Here is a 20,954-nt window from a genome sequence, read left to right as displayed (position 1 = left end):
TTTAATAAAATAATGCTTTAGGAACACAATAGTGGTAAATGTTAGAAAAGCAATAAAACTGCAAGCTCCTGGGGGCAATGACTAATCACATTTTTTTAATAACGTATTTCCTTCTGTGAGTGTTTTTAGTACGCTGACATGTATCTGTGGATACTCTCATCCAGACAGGTCAAAAGAGCTCTTATTTCTATTAAAGCAAATTCTGTAAAGTTTGGAGACTTCTACTTAAGGGTGTGACCTTAATGACCTGTTGTTTTAGAGGATTTTCAATGGAGTGTAAAGTATCTATTAACACAACAGTGGTAAAAAGGGCAGTATTATATGCTAAACAGCCATGTTTTTTTTTTATGTGTTTATAATTCCAGATGCCATTTCAAAGTCTGTTCACAATTTTTGGTGCCCTGTAAACAATTTCTGTAAACCTTGTTTACTTAGAGAATAGGCAGTACAATCTGAGAATCAATCTAAGTTTAAGATTTCTGCCTTCTCAGCAGTTTCTTAGGAAGGGGCACCTTCGGATAGACTCTGCTAGTCTTTGGAAGCAGTGTTGAGAAGCTCCTAGCAAGGAAAGAAGACGCAGTTGGGAAGAAGCGTACCCACCCCTAATCTCTGCATGTCCGTGACAGCTCTGTATTTGACCTGGCAGCAGAGCCAGCTTTCTAAGGTGGGTGGGATACGTGAACATGTGGAACAAACCTGTGGCTCAACAATATGTGACCACCCCTTTTGGCCACTCACAATTCCATTTTCTTTCCTTTCTCTCAGATTACTATTCTCTCACCCTCCATCTCTTCACTGCTGTTTCTTGAGAGAGCCCTATACTCAACCCTTCCACCCCCTCTCCTTCTTTGAGCTTCTGCCAAATGCAGCCTGGCTTCCAATACCTTTTCCAAGTTGCTCATGAGGGACACTAAAGACCTAACTCTATACCCAGTGGCTTTTCCTCAGTGCTTATCTTATTGGATATCTCTCCATCATTTCACACTACTTACCACCCCCTTTTTTTTTTCTTCTCACTTATATTAACTTATGTTTCTTACTCAAGCTTGAATCATAGAACCATTGATAAGAATTGCCAAACACTTATGGAGTCTCAGGCACTTTTCATGCAATCTCCCACTTAATTCTCATTTGTATGAGGAAAATATCTTTCTCATCTTATAGGTGAGAAAACTGAGATTTAAAGAAGATGAATGATTTGCCCCCATAACAGAGGCAATAAGTAGCTTTTGAATCCAAGATGTCCAGAGCCCATGGCTTTAACTGCTGTGATGTATCGTACAGAGCTGGAAGGGATCTCGAGTCCAGAAAATCCAGTTCCTTTACTGTACAGATGAACTCAAAGCTCAGAGGGTTGAAGTGTCCTGCTGAAGGTCATACATTTATTTAGTCGTAGAATTAGAGCTAGAACCTAGATCTTTTGACTCTTAGTCTTTTACCACTGAAATCTGTTAAGTGATAATAAGTGTGAAGAAGCTTAATTTGGAATGCAATAGGAAGCCTTGCAGTCTCCTTTGCTGGCTCTTCTTTCACCTACCTTTGAAACACAGGTGTTCTCTGAGGTTTTATGCTTGGCGTGCTGCTGCACTTCCAAACACTCTCTAGCTGCTTCCATGGCAGCCTACCTTCTATTTCTAACTCCAGTCTCCCTTTCCAAGTTCATGCAGGGTATTTCTACTTGGATGATCTTTGGGGACATCCCCTCAGAATCAACATGTGTTAAATGAAACTCATCTCCTTTTTCTGCAGTACACCAGTAAGTCTTCCTGTCATTCCATTTTTCGTTGTTTATGGTACTGCCACTCACTATCCCAGTGACTCAGGGTGGGAAGATGGAAAGTTAGTATTGATTTTCACCCTCTCAGAATATTTCTAAATCCTGTCATCTACAAACTCTTGGGGCTTCTACCTCTCTAGTGCCGTTCCTATTTATCCTTTCCTTCCTATTCTCACTGCCACTATCCATTACCTTTTGACTGGACTATTGTAATATTCTGATCATTTAACATACCTTGTAACCATTGTTATTCAACACCTACTAATCTCTATGCCAGTACTATCTTTGCCAGTACTATCTTTCCATGCAAAATCATCAATAGCTCCCTTGTGTCCACAGAATAAGATACAAACATCTTAGCTTGCCATATAAGACTCTTGGTAATTTGGCTACAACCTACTTTTCATTCCACATCGACTGCAGAGCCCACCACATAACTTAGGTTTTATTTACCTGTTTTATTCTTTGCACAGCCATTTATTGAGGAACTGGGAAATCCATTTCCTCAATAAATTACTGGTGTACTGCAGAAAAAGATGAGTTCCATTTAACACATGTTGATTCTGAGGGGATGTCCCCAAAGATCATCCAAGTAGAAATACCCTGCATGAACTTGGAAAGGGAGACTGGAGTTAGAAATAGAAGGTAGGCTGCCATGGAAGCAGCTAGAGAGTGTTTGGAGGTGAAGCAGCACGCCAAGCAAACCTCGGAGAACACCTGTGTTTCAAAGGTAGGTGAAAGAAGTAAAACGGTCCAGATCGTTGCTAACACCAAGCAATTTCCATTGACAGATCTTCCTACTTCCTCAAAATCAAGTTTTCCCTTGGTTCAACTTTTCGGCACCTTGTAACCCAAAGCAGGCTCCCCGAACAACTTTCCTGCTCCTATCCACGTGGACCTAAGCATTAAAAGAAGGCTAAAGGGGAGAAGAAAAAATAGAAAGTGCAAGGAAGAAGACGAGATGTAAAAACTGGAATCCCCCCTTAGCAAGAGCCCAACACTTTACTCCGGGTTTAAAAAGTCTGAAAAGACCCAGGACTGGGTTTAGTCGTGAGAACCTGGGCACGGTAAAGGAAGCCAGTTGATTTCGATAGGGAGGCCTGCCATGACAAAAACAGCCTGTCCCTTTCCCTGCCCTTCAGTCCTAGGCATGGGCCCACAGTAGTAGCCCAAGATCGCTCGCTCAGTCTTTTCAGGCGCGGTTCACACGGGCTGCGCCTCCGGCTGTCCTCTCTCCCTCTTCGCCGTTAGCGCTGCCCCTCAGCTGCGGTTGCAGTCTCTACACTCCAGCTCCAGCGGAGCCAACGGAGGCGGGGCGTCTCGCGGGTTTCAGCCTCTTCGAGAGCCGAGCTCGAGGGCCCGCCCCCCGCGCCAGTTGCCAGGGAGCGGTTGCCATAGAGCTGAGCAGTTGTCCGCGTGCGCAGGCGGAAGTCCCGGATTGAGGCGCCGCCATTTTTGCTGCCCGGACGCGGAGCAAGAGGCTGAGAGAGTCGAGACGCTATCCGCTTCCATCCGTCGTGCACACCCTGCCGAAGCCGCCGCCGCTATGGATGATCGGGAAGATCTGGTGTACCAGGCGAAGCTGGCCGAGCAGGCCGAGCGATACGACGGTGAGTTGGGGGGTGCAGTTGGGGGCTGGGATTCTCGGACCCTCTGCCGCCGCCCACAGAGGCCAGGAGCAGGAGACAAAATGGCGGCATCGTCTCCGGCCCTGACCTGGGGATGTGGATTCGGGAAGGAGGAAATGGCCTCTGGGTTGCCGGAGCTGTGGGAGGCTCCAGGCCCAGGAATTAGACCCCTTCGGTGTCTTCAGTTGCAGCCATTCGCGGGCTAGGAGACTAAGGCGATAGGGTGGAGGAGTTGGTTGTAAAATGGCGGCTGGGGGAGGGCGAGTCCTGGGGCGGGGGAGGGGGGAGGAGATGGCCCCGTGCTGTCTCCAGGCGAGCAATTCCGTGGAAGCTTCTGGGACTGTCTTGTGATATGGAGAACAGTTGGGTGGGGTGATGGGGAAGAGGCACCCGCCACATAGGGGACGGTGGAGACTGGGAGCTGTAGCGCTGGTGTCTTTCAGGGAAACATGGCGGGTGGGGGCGGTGGCTTTTCCCCGGAGGCCCAGTGTGGGGCGGCGGCTGTGGAGACTCACAAAGGAGGACCGTTGCGAGCAGAGGGTTTCTTTGGACTTGGGGTGGGGGACATTCTTGGTGTTGGTGGGAGAGTGGGAATCACTGCAGTTCATCTTTGGGCGGAGGCAAGCTGAGATGCTGCGATCGAATTCCCTTCCCGTAGGGTGGCACACCTTGTAGTGATGGTTTTTTGGGCTTTACGTTCAGCCTCGCCTACTTGTTCTTCTGGGGAGGTCCAGAAAACCTCATCCATTCTCCTTTTCTTCGGACTTATTCAGAGAAGCTTGAAGTTCTTGTAATCTTTGGTTCCAGGAGCAGTGGGTTCTCGTGGATAGAACCTTAAAGAGGAGACAAGGAGATCGTGTTCTAATCTTTCCCGTGTCTCAGTTTACTGGTTGTAAAAATAATGACTTTTCTTTTCACATGCACCTTTATGAAAAACGTAACGACCTTCTGTAGAAGAATAAAATTATTTCAAATAAGGTAGAGTAGCTGCATTTTGGTTAACTCCCCAGGATCGGAGTGGTTCTTAAGCTATTCCAGGTACTTAACTGATGCATCATATGAGAAAAAAAATCTTATATGGTCCCTATGCAGATAGATGTTTTTATGCTTTTGGGGGGGGGGGTCTGGCATGGTCGTCATTAAGTGCGATCCTTAGAATTCTCTTACTTTTTTAAACTACTTATTTTTCAAAATGTCGTAGAGCTCTTGCTTTCCTTGAATACCACTTTGGTCATGCGAATAGCCTCAGGGCTAGCTCTAGTGTTTCACCAGAAATTAGGATTCGGGAATTTGAAATTTTGGTAGGTGGCTAGAACTCAAATTTAGAGAAGGATACTGCACTAAATTTCATCGTCTAAGTCCTTACATTGCTATTTGTATGAGGGAATAAGATGGGAAGTACAGCTCAAGGTCAGATTTGTCTTTATTTCGGTGTTTAAAATTCAAACAATTGTAGGTATGCTTGCAGTGGGAGTTTTTTTTTCCCACTTGGTGTCCCAAATAGGTTCCCCTTTTAATCTGCTGTTGCCGTTGGGGGAGGAAACTTTAAATTATATTTGAATGCTTTCTGTTCTGTAGGGATTTAGACTCTGAGTAAACGTGCTGTGATAACCAAAAAGGATCTTGAGGAATGCTTTCTTATTAAAAAAAAAAACACCAAAAAACAAAACTCGTTTTAAAAGCTGATCTGGGAGCTCATGATTGTATCTCCCAAATAAAGGATAATTTAGTGATAATCATGTTTTGGGATTGAGTGCTGAGGAATTTTGACCCAAGTCTTTATTGATTTTCAATATAGGACTTTTTTTTGCTGGAGCCAGATTTTTACATTGTTTAAATGTTACGTTTTCATTTCAAGGGCTAAAGGGAGAGGAAAATAGGATCTACAAAGGTGGGGGAAACTCCTGTGACTATTTGTGATGAGTTTCAGTGGAAAGGAAGAATACTCACTGGGGATCAGTCTTTACCTGTGTCCACAGATGCATAGGTTTCTTATTGAGCACAATCAATGAATTCAATTTTTTGTTGCCGAAGAAATGATCCATAGTTCTCTACACCAAAAAAAATTTATCAGGTGTAGTGAGTGGAAGAAGATGAAAAATTCATTTGAGTGGTTTGGATTTGGGGTACTTAGGGGTAAATATTGGCTTTCCAACTGCACTAATCGCTTTTTTTTCTCTGTCCTTGCAGTATCCTTGTCTTTTGTGTGCTGTGTTGAACCTAATGTCTAAACTTCTTTGTAGATTCGTTTCCTATTTAATTCTGTCCTAGGGAATTGCAATCAATTTATAGATTTTTTAATGGTATTAGACGAAGAGACAAGCTGTTTTCAGGAAAATAATAATTTGGGGATATATATATGAAATATTGAAGTTTGCTGTTAAGACCGTTCACTTTGAAGATTAAATTTGACATCTTGTCACTTGAGCAAGTCAGATTGTGTATTGGTAGCCATATTAGGCAAGTCCCTTCATCTCTTAGCAATCCTGAACCAAGTCTTACTAGTACTTTTAGAAAATTGGGGAATACAGAGGAAAACAAAGGCTCCTTTTCCCATTTTGGAGGAGTAGAGGAGTAGGCATAAACTACATTTGGGCTTGTGGGGTAGTTCTTTTGTTCTTACCTCAGTTTACTCCTGTGAAGATTGGTTGCAGAGTTTTTGATGATCACTTTTTATTCACTTTCTGTGTGATGAATGCATCAACACCAGGAATATCTCTGTCCTGAATCTTTTACTTGAGAACTGTCCTTGTAAAACACCAGAGCCCCACCTCTATCTTACTCTAGTTAGAGTGGTGGGGACCCTATTGTGGACATTCCTAAGCACCCTTTTTCACCTGTATATAACAGAAGTCTCAATTTGAACTCTTGTATGGGGAAGAATACATAAGTATTAAACTAAGCAAACTTTGGATTCATTAAGTACAAGCATGTGCATGGAAGGTCTGTACAAACAAGCATGCTTTTCATGATTGTTTTTTAGCTTGGTCAAGGGAATATGAAATATATTTTAAATATTTAAATAGCCCAGTAAATTAGTGTGTCTGATTTTACAGATGGGTTTCAAATACTTTTGAGAAGCTGAACTGAAAGCATGACTGTTAAAAAGAGGACCATAAGGCAGATTTTGCAGGAATTTTTTTTTACCTTTTATATGAAGAAAATGTGTATGTAAACAATGATAGGTTAAAGGTTAACTTTTTAGACTTTACATTATATAATACTGTATATAGTTTTCACAGTTCACAGACCATTTCACATGAGGTTTTTACTTCATATAACATCATTGAGGTATAAGTAGTGTTACTTCTGTTTTATGGTTCAGAAAGCTGAATTTGACAAGATTTAGTGGTATCTTCCCCTCTCCCCACATAGTCACATGACTAGTTGGCTAGTAAATGGCAAATTTGTCTGGTCACCTTTAGACCCATACTCTTATTTTTCCTTAGCGGCTCACAAAAAACCTATATATAACTAAGGTGGTGCTTGTTTTTCTTTAAGCAGTTACCTCAAATTAGTAATACATCTTTATGACTTGACTAGTATTATAAAGAGTGATTATTAGTAGATAAAACATAAATCCCAACTCAAAGCATAGTGAATGCAGTTAGAATTAAGTAATTGTAGAATGTATGTTCACTTACAGCTTCTGTGACCAGTACCTTTAAAAACCATTGTTTAGTACTGGGGTATGATTGCTGCCATGCATTTGTATAAAATACTTTTATTGAATGTGGGGTTTAAGTTAATGAAATAGTCATTAAAACTTTGAGTAAAAAAGATTGATGATTTACAAATGTTCCAAATAACCCCTGATGGATGTCAGAGAAGCCATTAAAAAGTAGTAAGGAATACAACAGAATTACTTACTTTTACTGTTTTCAGTGATTAGGTACTAGTTTGATAAACACTGATGTATCCAAGTTGACAAATTGGATTGATAAATAACTTCCTGGTTTGATCTAATTAAATATCTATACTAGTTATGTTGCTAGGAACAATTTCAGAAGCTCATTTAAATGTACTAAATCATAGTAACAACTGCCATAAAAGTAAAGGGTCGTCATGATAATTTGTGAAATCAGGACACCTTGAAAGAAAGGGGTGCTAATTACTGGGAGAGCAGACACAAATGAAATTATCTTGGGTGATAAACTTTCTCTGTGGTCATACTACTTAGCCCATTTGTTACTACAGGTTTTCTCATTTTAAATTTACAGTAAAGTTTCCTAAACTTGGTCCATCCCTCTACTACCACTGAGATATCTTAGTTCTGAGTCTCCAGAAAATTGGCTTGCTTTCTTAAGTGAGGTTAGCATTTGGCAGAACCTAAGAAAAATCAAAGTCAAAGTGAAAGTCCCCTCCCTCCCCTGTGGGAGCTTGAAAAGTCAAGGATCTTTTAGTTGCTGAAAATAGAGCTTGCTGGCATACCGACTAGTAAATGTGTACTGATAGCATGAAAGCCAAGTATGTTGGTTTTGTTAGGTATGTCTACTTTGAGCTGTTTTTACAATTGCAAGACACTAGGTTTTGGTAACAGCGTCTTCAGCTCAGAACTTTCTCCCAACATTTTAAAAATGTCTCACCCATACCTTCTGACCATTCTGTTTAGAACATTGAATCTAAAACATCTGGCTGTGATCCTGGTTTATCTTTGCTGAAATCAGTCTTGAATTTATTGCCCTTCTTTCAGTGATCCATCACAATAGTTGGGCAGTTATGTCATTACTAGGCTTGATTTATGATCAGGTTCGATTTTTTTTTTTTTTTTTTTTTAGCTAAAGCTGTGAAATGTGTTGAACTCTTTTCTCCATTTATATCTAAAATTCAAAGGGCACAGGTTATAGTATGAATAAGGAGCGTTAGGGCAACATTTCCTATTTTGGCAGCTGTAGTATAGTGCAGATGCCTTGAAATTATCTGGATTCCAGTGGCAATTGTGTGGTTTTAGACAAGTAATTTAAACTCTGAGCTTTAGGTTCCTCATCTGTAGAATGGAGATTAATGATGTCTGCTCTGCCTAGTAATTTACAGGCTTAAAAAGTGTCAGATTGTACTATTGTGAAAAATTCTTATTGGGTAATGTAAAAGGTTAAAGAAATTTCTTTGTTGCTGATGATAGTAGAATATAACCTACCTTTTTGAGTTATTCTTAGCAGATATACTTTTCAGAATAAAAGCCTTAATCTTAACTCTGCGAATTTGCATATCCAGGAAGTGAAAGTTGCCCAAATTGTTATTCCCAAGCAATATAATATATACTGTTGTCATGTTGCGCTTGTGTGTCATTCTTGCAGTATTAATTTTAGATTAATATTCAGGAGAAAGTACCTATTTCCCTAGCATCTTTTTTTTAAGACAACAGAAAAATAAAACAAAACATTTTACATATCATACCCCTTACCTCTCCCTTTCATTGATCACTAGCATTTCAGACTAAATTTATTTTAACATTTGTTCCCCCTATTATTTGTTTTTATTCCATATATTCTACTCATCTGTTGACAAGGTAGATAAAGGGAGCATCAGACACATTCCCTAGCATTTTAACACCTATTTATGAATTTGGGGTGAAAGGTTTCTTAATATGGAATTGTAAATCAGTGTTGAAATATTTCTAGGTTGTTGCATATGACCAGTTTTGTGAGATGGGAATCTAAAGGTTTAGGAAGTCTTGGGCAGTGACTAGGTAGCTTCTGCTTAATAGGAAGCTACTGATTGGTATTACTTAATCCCTAATAGCCATTTGAGAAGTTTGTAGGGCCTTAGAATGATTGTTGTAAACGCCATTGTGTTGTGAATTGTTGTGTTCTACTTAAGAATTTGACATTAATTAATTGTTCAATCAAAATAGATTAAACCGTAACTTAAGTTAGCAAAAAAATTATAATGGGATTACTAATACATATTGAAATCATTTGCTCTTTAACCAGAAAACATTCTTACTATCTTATGACAGTTATGACTTTGTTTTTCTAGGGTTTTCAGAAGGTATTCATTAATATGAAACATTTTTCTACATAAAATGGGCTTTTTTTTTAAACTTCAAAATGTATTTGTATAGAAAGTGCTGAGCATTTCTTTCTATGGGAAGATGAGGGTTTCTTAGCTGTTCGAAGACTTAAGATAAGTCAAATTAATAATGTAAGTGGATAGTATTATACTTTTCCTAACCTATATTTAGTGCAAGTGTCATTTCTAGACACTTTCTTTTCATATGTTCCCAAACAAAATTTTAATGGTTTTTGTTCAACTGTCTTCTGTAATTCCACAAAAACTGTGGAAAAAGGTTTAAACTTTGATCTCTTTCCTTCTTTTTCCCATACTTCAGTGATGTGGATCATCTCCTTCTCCAGCTTCTTACTTTCCATCTTTACTTCTGCTAGAGCTTTACCCCTTGATTTTCCTGTCATCAGGCACATGGCTGCCCAGGGGAGTAGTTTCTTAAATGCCAAGAGGAGAAAAAGGTTCTTTTTTTGATGGAGTAAGATTTCTTTTCCCTCTGGTATTGAGATTGATGGGAGAGATACTTTTCTGCAGTCAAAATATCTGGATTTTTTTTTTAACCTATCAGAAACTAATTGAGAAGTAAATTTAAAAGTTTTTAGAAGGCTAAACAATTTTTTTCATAGTCTTTCTAGGGACGGTATGAGTAAAGTGAGGAGAGGCACACACCTCTGCTTAGGCTGGTACATATTTTATTATCAAGATTATTGTGTTTTAAAAAGCTTTCTAGTCAAAGTAGTAAAATAAATTTCAAAATCATTTTATAAAAACAGATTGTGTTCCTACCAGTCTCTTCAAGAAAGTCAACTGATTGCATCCCCCTACCCCATAATGTTGACACCCCTTCTCAACATGAAGAAATTAAAATGGTCATTGCCCAAATATTTCTAAAGATTGAGAGAAGGATTGAATGTGAGGAGGAGTTGTAACAGAGAAGCTAGGATTTAATAAATGAGTATGACTACTGAATCGTTATATTGATATTTCTTTTTAATCTCCAGTGTCTTAGAGCAACTAGAAGGAAATACCTGTAATTGTGGAACTGTAACCCATACGTACTTTGAAGTTTGTTCTTTAACTACTTGTTAAAATGTATTTTGAAATCTATCAGTTTTCTGCATATGTGTTTTACAATAAGACTGTTTCAAAAATAGAATGAGTGTCACTTAGGTACTAGGCACTAATCAAGAACAAAATAGACGAGCAGTTTCTTCAAGGAGCTTATATTTTAGTATATAAATGCTTTTAGACTTACCGTTCTGTTAGTGTGTGTAATTGAATTAATTTGAATTAGTCATTAACAACAAGTGGTGTTTGCTACATGTAGGGCACTATATCTGCTGCTGGTGCTGGTCTCTGTTCCATCCCAAATATGACTAGAAAAGCCAAGTGCCTTTTTGTTGACTGCTGGTATAAAGTGGTATACCAAAAAATTGAAAAGTTCTTTAAAATGTTAATTATTTTCTTTGACTTTGTGATAATAAAATCCTATAACAATAATGTGATCCGGTTATTAAACACTGTGTCAAGGTACGATGCTAAATGTTTTTCAGTCTCTTGCTTACCCCAGATCTGCAGAGTAGGTACTATCCCACTACAGATCAGGGTTAAGTACTTTTGGAAAGATTGCAACAAATAGATAACATTACTAGGAGTTAGCCAACTATTTTACTCCAAAGCCCCTGCTCCTCAACTTCCTTGTTCATTGTGTATGTTGTGAACAGTAAATAGCAATCCAAACTGCTTGCAGCTCTATTCCTTATTTATATATATATATTTATGTATATATGCAGCTCTGTTCCTTAAAATGTAGCTATTCGAACCATTTTAAGTGTATAATTCAGTGGCATTATGTTCACAATGTTGTATAACCATTACTACCATCTATTACCAAAACTTTTTTCACCATCCCATACAAACCCTCCTTACCCATTAAGCAACAACTCCCCATTCCCTGTGTTTCTTAGATTTTAATTTTGTGATTTAAAAATTACTTTTGTCAGTCTTTTGACTTAATTTCTTTCTGTCGAGTAATAAATAATAAAACCATTATCTTTTATATGTGAAGGTTTGGAAATTGGATATATTTTCCAATGGAGAGGCGTTGGAATGAGCACTGGGCCAGGAGTTACTACGTTGGTGGAAGGGGTACTCTGTTTAGTCAGGATACTACTTCTAAACTATTTTCCCTTTGGACATGTTGCTTAATCTCTCAGGGCCTATGTTCTCATCTGTATGATGAGAAAGCTCTTTTCTGAATGATGTTTTGTATGATGAGTTTATAGGCTGAAGCTTATTATACTTGTTACCAGCATCAAGAATAGTGACAAGGGTAAAAGGCTGTGAAACAGAATCTGTTAAGTTGTGGATTGAGACAGCAACTTTGGGTTCTACTCCAGCCAAATTATCTACTGGTCCAATTAATAGAGAAACTCCCATTTTCTAAGTTTTTGTTCATGTTCCTACTTGTGTTGAATGAGGTAATATTGTTGAAATCGCCAATTTCAATCATTTTTTACCTTAAAAAAAGTCATTTCATATGGTTCGACCTAATAAGTGATGGTTGGGAGGGCTTAGAAGGTAAGGCTTCACTAACTACAAAAATATATCAAGGCCTTTTGGAAGCACCAGGATCATTGAGGACTATACACACACACTTTCTCCCTAAGGTAGGTTTTACTTTTTGTACTTACCTAAATTGATGTCTGTTTACACTCTCTGAGTCTGTCTTCTGCCTTTTTTTTTTTTATCAGAAGATGGATTCATTCAAGTTTTGCTATTCTTGCGGTTCTTTTAATGCAATAATTTCAGGGCCACATGTCATGTTGTATAGCTCTCTCTGGAACTGCAATGTAGGGACCCCAAAAACTTTGATACTTTTGGAGAAAAGTGGTACATGAAATACTATTTTGTTTTCAAAGAAAATGAATGGAATTTACCCTTTTGCTAGTTGCCAACATCATCAAAGAATGGAAAAGGCCACTATCTCTGTTTTCTTTTTAGAAGAGACTTGGTTTTAGTGGTATACTTCACAATTGGTAAATATAGTTGTAAAGAAATGTCTGGGTTTATTTGATTGTAATAATATGCTTCTTTAACTGTAACTGGTAGAATCCCGTTCTGTAATGTGGAAAATTTCTTAGTATTTTATATTTATTTAAAGAATATTGACCTTTCCTCTTCCCCTTTGTTTTTGATTCTTTGTTTCTGGCTTTGAAATTGAATCAAGCCCTTGACTTAATTCCTCATTTCCCTAGCTTTTTCACATGGTCATTGGATATGTTCAAATGTTATTCTATATTTAATAAAGGAACAGAGAAACTAAACAGTGGAGAGCAGAAGAAAAATATTACTATAACTCCTTGATATATGAAACTAAAGCTTTATAAAGGGCTAGATAGGGAAAGAAGCTCTAGGAACTTAATTGATAGTCATAGCAGTATGGCCCTCTATTTTTTCTTTATGTACTTTCTCTATAGGCAACTTTTAAAAAATTGTGAAAAAAAAAATATATAAAACATTTTCCATTTTAACCCCTTTTTTTTCCAAAAAGAATTTTTGGCTTATTTGTTTCAGAAAGTCAACCTTATACATAAATATAATAAAAATAATAACTCTATAGATGTCTCTACAAAATAATAACTATCATGGAAGTTAAAGCATACATATAGGACTTTACTGTTAACTGTTCTATGTCTCCTGTATGTATAACTTTAAACCCTGCTCCCACCAACAAAGGGATAGTGTCATATGTACAAACCTTTTAGGTCTTGCAGTGTAGTTACCCTCTGTTACTAATGCTACATTCTAAGCATGAGGTTCTCATCATGTTTTCTTATACCTAAATAAAAAAATAGGAAGTTTACTTTTGTAATCCAAATTCTGGTTCAGTTATGCTTTTCAAGTCTGTAACTTCCATAATACGCAGCAGAAAACTACTTCTCAACCCGCCAAAACTAAGAAGTATCTTTTGGTTTTGGTACCTGTGCTAAATATAAAAGATATACTTATTTAATACTTGTAGTTTAGATTAGATACTGGCATATAAAATACTCTAATATTTTTCACTAAAATCAAGGAAATAACCACACGATACTAAGTTCTAAAAAGAGAACTCACAGGAGATCCTCACAAAACAAAAACCCAAAGGAATAAAACAAGGCAAGCCATTCACATTCTAGAACAATTCAGGTTCTACAATCATTAAAATATACATTAAATACCTATAATAAAAGGGATAGCAAGAAAACTCCAGGTTTATTTCTAAGCTTAAAATCATAATATTTTGTTAGAACCCTTAAAATTTCTTACCTAATAGGCTTCATCTTGATGAAAAGAGGGAGAGATGGGTGGAAAGTGAATAGAGAGAGACAAGGCTTGTAGTATTTTCTACAATGATGCTGCAGCTCAGTGTAGAAAGCACTTTGTTCATTCAGGCATTCTGAGTTCTACAAGTAGCCCCACTGCTTGCATCTAGAACTTTAGTACACTCTGAATAATATACTCACAGATTGGGGAAGCTAAGTGTCTAGGTGTGTTGTAGAGATGAGGCGATCAGAAGGGAACAGTGTGCAAAATTCCCCTAAACAATCGTAGAATCAGACTTTAGGTGTGTCCGTATGGGACAGTCAGTCCACTTCCCATCACTGCAGCAACATTGAAGTTTCAGCTTTGAAGAGAAAATTAAAATGCTCATCCTAATAGTTCTCAGCATCTGCAATTAAAAGTGCACAAAAAGCAGTTTTTCATTCACTTACTTTCTGGCTTGAAAAATAACCAAAAATAAGTGAGACTTTGATTGTAGCACTAAAGTATAGATTTTAATTACATATTTTATGAGCCTGAATCCTAACAATTATACTTTAATTTCAGGCATTTTAACCACTTTTAAGTATCTACTTAGGTAACCTTTTTCAGGCATGTAGTTTGTGGGGTTAGGGGAATAACGACAAAGGTACCTTGGCCTTTTTCTCTTCCCTTAACAATTAATATGATACCATTAACCTGGTCCATATGCCTTCATCCTTTATTTGTACTGTTGCAGCTATTTTTTTATGACTTCCTTGACTTCTGCCTTCTTCATTTCATTGTACTGTTTCCAGCATTTCTTTACTTATTTTGTGTTTACCATTTATCCTTTTTTCATATTGTGGTAGTATTCCCAGTTTTCTTCATTTTTAAAAACAAAGAATTTTGTGACATTAATAGTATTCTGTTTAGAGTCTCTTTTTGCTGCATGACTTTGAAGATAATTAGGAAAGTATTTGATTTACACCTTTTTTAGAGATCCTCAAGTCTGTGTCTGGATAGATTAGCAAGTACATTTACCTCATTAATCAAGATGATGTGTTTGGGAATTAAAATATACCTTTTTTGTATCATATTCTTTATTGATGTCATCCAAATTTTTGAAACTAAAAAAAGGAGTCTGAAACTGATTTTTAAAAATTCACAGATACTTGTATGAATTGGTCATGTGTTTATTTACCTTTTATTAGTAAAACAATTATTTGTAAAAATGGTAGCTAGTTATGTTGTATTAAAGTCAACTTTGTTGTTTTCCAGTTAAAGTATCTTGTATATTTTTTGTATTTTTTTCAATATAAAGCTGTTTACAAATGGGAAAATTTTTAAAAATTAAAAAGGCCTGGGAAGAAAATTGCTAGTATTATCTAGTATTTTCTACGCAAAAGGTTTTTTTAATGGTTTCATTGTATTTATATATGTATATCAAATTTAATTTTGTAGCAAACATTTCTTATATCATGAACTGCATATAAACATTTTTATTGGATTAATATCCAATAACAAACTACTTTTGAGTTTTGGGTTAGTATATGTAATCCTGTAATGAAATATTTATATATGGATGTATATAATTTTTCTGTAATTTGAGTTTATTTGCTTAGGAGAGTTTTCTTATTGTGAAATATAACATATATACAAAAAAGCAGTAAGTTTCCAAGTACATTTTATCAAGTAGATACAGAACAGATTTTAAAGTTTGGTATTGGTTACAGTTCCACAATTTTTCATTTTTCCTTCTAGCAGCTCCAAGACACTGAGACCAACAGAAATACCAATATAATGATTTAGCAGTCATATTCGTTCGTTAACAGAGAAGACAGTATTCTTAGGAGAGGTTTTGATAAGTAAGAGTTACTGGTCAGAGTGAATGAATATAAAGCTTTTGACATGTGTGGTCCAATTGTTTTCCAAAAGGATTTTATCAGTTTATAGTATCAACAACTTTAATTTGTAAACTATAAAAATATGTGTATCTTAATACTCTTAAACTTTCGTTAAAGTATGAATTGGAATTTTCCCACTGATGGTTGATTTTTTTTAACTATAAAAATTAAATGTAAAAAGTCAAATCCAGTTATGAAGTAAATATTTAAAGCTGTTATTATTGGTTTGACTCTTCTAGAACTTTTTCTTTGAACAAGTGCTGATGGTGTGTATAAACACAAAAATATACCTTATTTTATTGTCTCATAATTCATTGATAAGAGATGCATTACCATTTTACCTAACACTTATAAAGAAAAATGCTGACAATTGCACCATTACCCATATTGATTTTAAGAAGAATTTAGACTTCAGATATGATAAGTAGTGGAAAAAAAATGGTTCTTGGAAGAAATGATGTGAATATGTACAGGTTTTTTTGTTTTGTTTCATTTTTTTGGTAGAAAATAGGGTTTTACACGTATTACTCTGCAACTTGCCTTTTTCCCTCAGCAAAATGTGAATTTTAAAAATGCAGTTTTATTGAGGTTATATTATATATTCACAGTCTATAATCCAGAGTGTACAATCAGCGGTTGACAGTATCATCATAATTGTGCATTCATCACCACAATCCACTTTATTTTATTTTTTTTAAATACCAAAGAAAACACCAAATAAATGCAAACATTCCTACTTTGATCATTCCATTCTACATATATAATCAGTAATTCACAATATCATCACATAGTTGCATATTCATCATCATGTTCCTTTCTTGGAACATTTTCATCTATTCGGAATAAGAAATAAAACAAAAACAAAAAAATTAATACATACCATACCCCTTACCCCTTCGTTTCATTGATCACTAGCATTTCAGTCTAAATTTATTTTAACATTTGTTCCCCCTATTGTTTTTGTTCCATATATTCTACTTGTCTGTTGAAAAGGTAGAGAAAAGGAGCATCAGACACAAGGTTTTCACAATCAAAGTCTCATTGTGAGAGCTATATCATTATACAATCATCTTCAAGAAACATGGCTACTGGAACACAGCTCTGCATTTTCAGGCAGTTTCCTCCAGCCTCTCCATTACATCTTGAATAACACGGTGATATCTACTTAATGCGTAAGAATAAACTCCAGGATAACCTCTCGACTCTGTTTGGAATCTCTTAGCCATTTGCACTTTGTCTCATTTCACTCTTCCCCTCCCTGCTCGAGAAGATTTTCTCAATCCCTTGATGTGGAGTCTCAACTCATTCCAGGATTTCTGTCCCACGTTGCCAGGAAGGTCCACACCCCTAAGAGTCATGTTCCAAGTAGATGGGGAGGGTGGTGAGTTTGCTTCGTTGTGTTGGCTGGAGAGAGAGGCCACATCTGAGCAACAAAAGAGGCACTCTTGGGGGTGACTGTTAGGCCTAAATTTTAAGTAGGCTTGACCTATCCTTTGTGGGGTTAAGTTTCGTAAGAACAAACCCCAAGACTGGGGGCTCAGCCTATAGCTTTGGTTGTCCACACTGCTTGTAAGAATATCAAGAATTCAACTTGAGGAATTTGAGTTTTTCCCTGTTCTCACCATTCCCCGAAGGGGACTTTGCAAATACTTTTTTATTCACTGTTCAAATCACTCTGGGATTTATCGAGGTATCACTCTGGACAAACCAACAAAATCTCACCACGATCCATTTTTGAACATTTTCACTACCCCGAGAAAATAAAAATGTGAATAAAAATAAAATAAAAAAGAACATTTAAAATTTCCCATACCCCCTGTTATTTATTTGTTGTCTTTATTTTCTTTGTCATCTGTCCATACACTGGGTGAAGGGTGTGCCAGTCACAAGGTTTTCGTAATTACATGGTCACACCTTAAAAGCTATATAGTTATATAATCATTTTCATGAATCAAGGCTGCTGGATTACAGTTCAGCAGTTTTGGGTATTTCCTTCTAGCTGTTCTAATAAACTAAAAGCTAAAAAGTGATATCTATATACTGCATAAGAATAACCTCCAGCATGATCTCTTGACTGTATTTGAAATCTCTCAGCCACTGAAACTTTGTTTCGTTTCCTTTCCCTTTTTTTGGTCAAGAAGCCTTTCTCAATCCCATGATGCCAGGTCCAGGCTCATGCCCTTGGAGTTGCCAGAGATAATACCCCTGGGAGTCATGTCCCATGTCGGGGGTTGGGATGGTGGGGGGAGGGCAGTGAGTTTACTTGCAGAGCTGACTAGGGATGCCACATCTGAGTAACAAAAGAGGTTCTCTGCTGGTGACTCTTAGACCTAATTATAAGTAGGCTTAGCTTCTCCCCACTGCTTGTGAGAATATCAGGAATTCCCCTGGTAAGGAAGTTTAATATTTCTATATTTTCTTCTAGTCCCTCAAGGAGACTTTACAAGTAATTTTTTTTGTTTTCTGCCCAGATTACTCTGTGATGTATCAGGACATCACACCAACTTGTACAAACCAACAAGATGTCACTCCCTGTTCATGGTTCCATGTGCTTATGGTGTCTTGGGAATAACTTCCCCTGTGAATACCTAATAAAAGGAGTTCATAGTCTTTTTTAAAATAGGGGAATTTGTGGGCTGTAGTTGTCAGGGAAAACTTCAGTTGAAGATGGGACATTGCTTGGAATGGATAGTGTTTGGATGGTGTAGAGAAGTTTCTGCTAAATTATCAAAGGCACGGAGAATGAGATTAAGCATATGAGGCCTAAGAATGGAAGATTTGGGTTAGAAAGGAAAAATGGAGCAAGATTATATGAAAGGCCTTATTTTAAAGGACTTAACATTCTAGGCTCTGTGTTCTGTTTATGGCACATTACTGTATCAAACACATTGTCCTTGTGGGTTCCTGTCTCCCACCCCCCACTCCCAAATCTTAGAAGGAAAGCAGGCAAAGAGAAGGAATTTATCATATTGAATTCCTGTTACACGCCAGGCGATTTACTATGCACTTTCATTTTAATTCTCAAAGCCCAGTGAGAAGTTGGTATCATTTTCCCCATGTTATAGGTGAGGATGTAAGCTCAGAGAGGTTCACTGGCACCTTTGAGTTCAAATAGTGTGGTAGTTAGATTCAGTTGTCAGCTTGGCCAGGTGAACGTGCCTATTTCTGTTGCTGTGGACATGAGCCAATGGTATGTGAACCTCATCTGTTGCTGATTACATCTGCAATTGGCGTGCCTGCTGCAATGAATGATGTTTGACTTAATTGGCTGGTGCTTAAATGAAAGGAGCGCAACGTAGCACAGCCCAAGCAGCTTGGCATACCTCAGCTCAGCCCTTGCAGCTCAGCCCAGGCCTTTGGAGATGCAGAAAAGAATCACCCCTGGGAAAGTTGTTGGAACCCAGAGGCCTGGAGAGAAGGCCAGCAGAGGTTGTCCTGTGCCTTCCCACGTAAGAAAGAACGTCAGTTGAAAACTGCCTTTCCTCTGGAGAACTAACAAAATAAATCCCCTTTTATTAAAAGTTGATCTGCCTCTGGTGTGTTGCATTCCGGCAGCTAGCAAACTAGAACAAATAGCATCTAAGTAAGAAGCCGGAATGAAAATCGAGTCTGAATCTTTCTGGCTATATAAAGGTGGTGTTTTGCTACCACAGTGTGTTTGGTATGCTATTTGTTCCACCTAATAAATGAGAGTACAAGTGGTATGTAGATGTGATAAAAGTAGTGGAAGTGTTGCTAGAATAGAGTAGGACCTCTTCAGAGAGGTTTCTCAGACCTTTCATTATTTTCTGTTAACATTATCCTGTTTGTTTCTTTCATAGTACTCAACACAAATTGTACTTACCTGTCAATTATTAACCTATTTAAAAGTTTTGCTTAAAGAAAAACAAATCCAAGGAGTGTTTCCATTCTCAAATCTTACCAAACTGTTTACTTTAAATAGTCCTTCCTTTAGGCCTCTTAACAACCTCCTTTAAGATCGATGTCATAAATGTTTGCTGGTTTTAGTTAAGCGCAGCTATTCTGGTGATTACTAAGATAGCATTTTTTTTTCTCCTTAGAAAGTGTATGACATTAAGACTCTTCAGGCAGCAAACTTCAGATTTTTATTGCATCCTGAGATCTTTTTCACATTATTTTCTATTAGAATTAAAAATTTTTTTTAATAGATTGAGTTGTAGTTTTGAATCAAGTCTTAAGTTGTGGCTTAGTGTCCTATAGAGCTTGTAAGTGATTTGAGAAAGCATACAAACATCAGTGCAAGTAATCACCCTTTTAAAGTGATATACTTTAGCATCATAAATTTTGAGAAGCTGGAAGTAGCTGGATTACTTATTATGATAAAATTACCAAGTTTGACAAAAGTTTAATGTTAAAACTACCAATTGACATCAGTTTAGCCAGGTGAGACTGTTTTGTAGTTGGGTAAATCTGAGTGAGGCATTAGCGTGCAGCTCTATCAAAAATCAAGTGTTTCATTGGGGTCATGGTGAATTCCTTTCATGGTTAACTTATAATACCTGCCACTAAAAAAGGCCAACTAAAATTTTTTCCCATACCTTAGGGTACAGATGTGATGATTCAAACAATATTTGTGAGTGTTGATAGAGAAGGTATGGTGCATGGTACTTTCTTGAGAAAAAGATTGGCCCTGTCTGCATTTTCTAAATGTTTAAAGTACCAAGATAATTGGTTTTTCTTCTTAGGAATTCATAGGGAAGAATATTGATTTGTCATTGCATTATCTATGAATTGATTATGTTTAATGCTTGTCAAAATTTTGCCTAGTTGATATTTATTTCATTCATTCCTTAGGTTGTCTAAGCTTCAGCATATCATCTGAAAGCAACACAATACCTGAACACATATGTAACTTTCTACAGAAATGGCTTTACTGATTTTAGCAGATGAAAAGACCATTTGAAGACTGCTTCTCTTTTGCAGATCACACCAAAGGTTTTCTTAGGCTACTCCTTTTTAAATAAAAGCCCACATGGAAATTCCTTTTAGAATTTAAGGTAGTGCTTTGAAATTATTTTCCCAGCAAATTTGCATGCTTTTGTCAGATACACTAAAAGCAGTTGAACTCATTAGCCAAGATTTACTGCACATTAATTACTGATGCTTTATATCTATATCTCTGCCCTTTTAAATGATATCCCATCTAACTTGACAGCCTTTAAAAAGTGTGGTTTAGTTGACTTTTTTAGTATATTGAATAATTTGTAGTGCTTCTCCCTTCCCCAGCTTCTTTTAGTTAGGTGGCAGGGTCATGTGACTAGTTTTGACTAATGAAATGTGAACAGAAGTTAGGTGTGTAACCCCTTTCCTGATTTTTCTGTCTCTTCTTCT

General features: G+C 37.1%; 1 protein-coding gene across 2 annotated transcripts in view; it reads left to right on the top strand.

Annotated features, from left to right (window-relative positions):
• Positions 1-3,200: 3,200 nt before the first annotated feature.
• The window catches only part of YWHAE (tyrosine 3-monooxygenase/tryptophan 5-monooxygenase activation protein epsilon), a 38,978-nt gene continuing 21,224 nt past the window's right edge, over positions 3,201-20,954 (top strand). For both annotated transcript variants that reach the window (XM_077165462.1, XM_077165463.1), the window contains exon 1: positions 3,201-3,387. In XM_077165462.1, coding sequence (XP_077021577.1) covers positions 3,324-3,387 — 64 coding nt within the window. In that variant the 5' untranslated portion in view covers positions 3,201-3,323. The remainder of the gene's footprint in view (positions 3,388-20,954) is intronic.

This window comes from Tamandua tetradactyla, chromosome 6, assembly GCF_023851605.1.
Source record: "Tamandua tetradactyla isolate mTamTet1 chromosome 6, mTamTet1.pri, whole genome shotgun sequence".
In the NCBI taxonomy this organism is placed as follows: Eukaryota; Metazoa; Chordata; class Mammalia; order Pilosa; family Myrmecophagidae; genus Tamandua; species Tamandua tetradactyla.
This window is presented reverse-complemented; position numbering and strand designations above follow the sequence as displayed.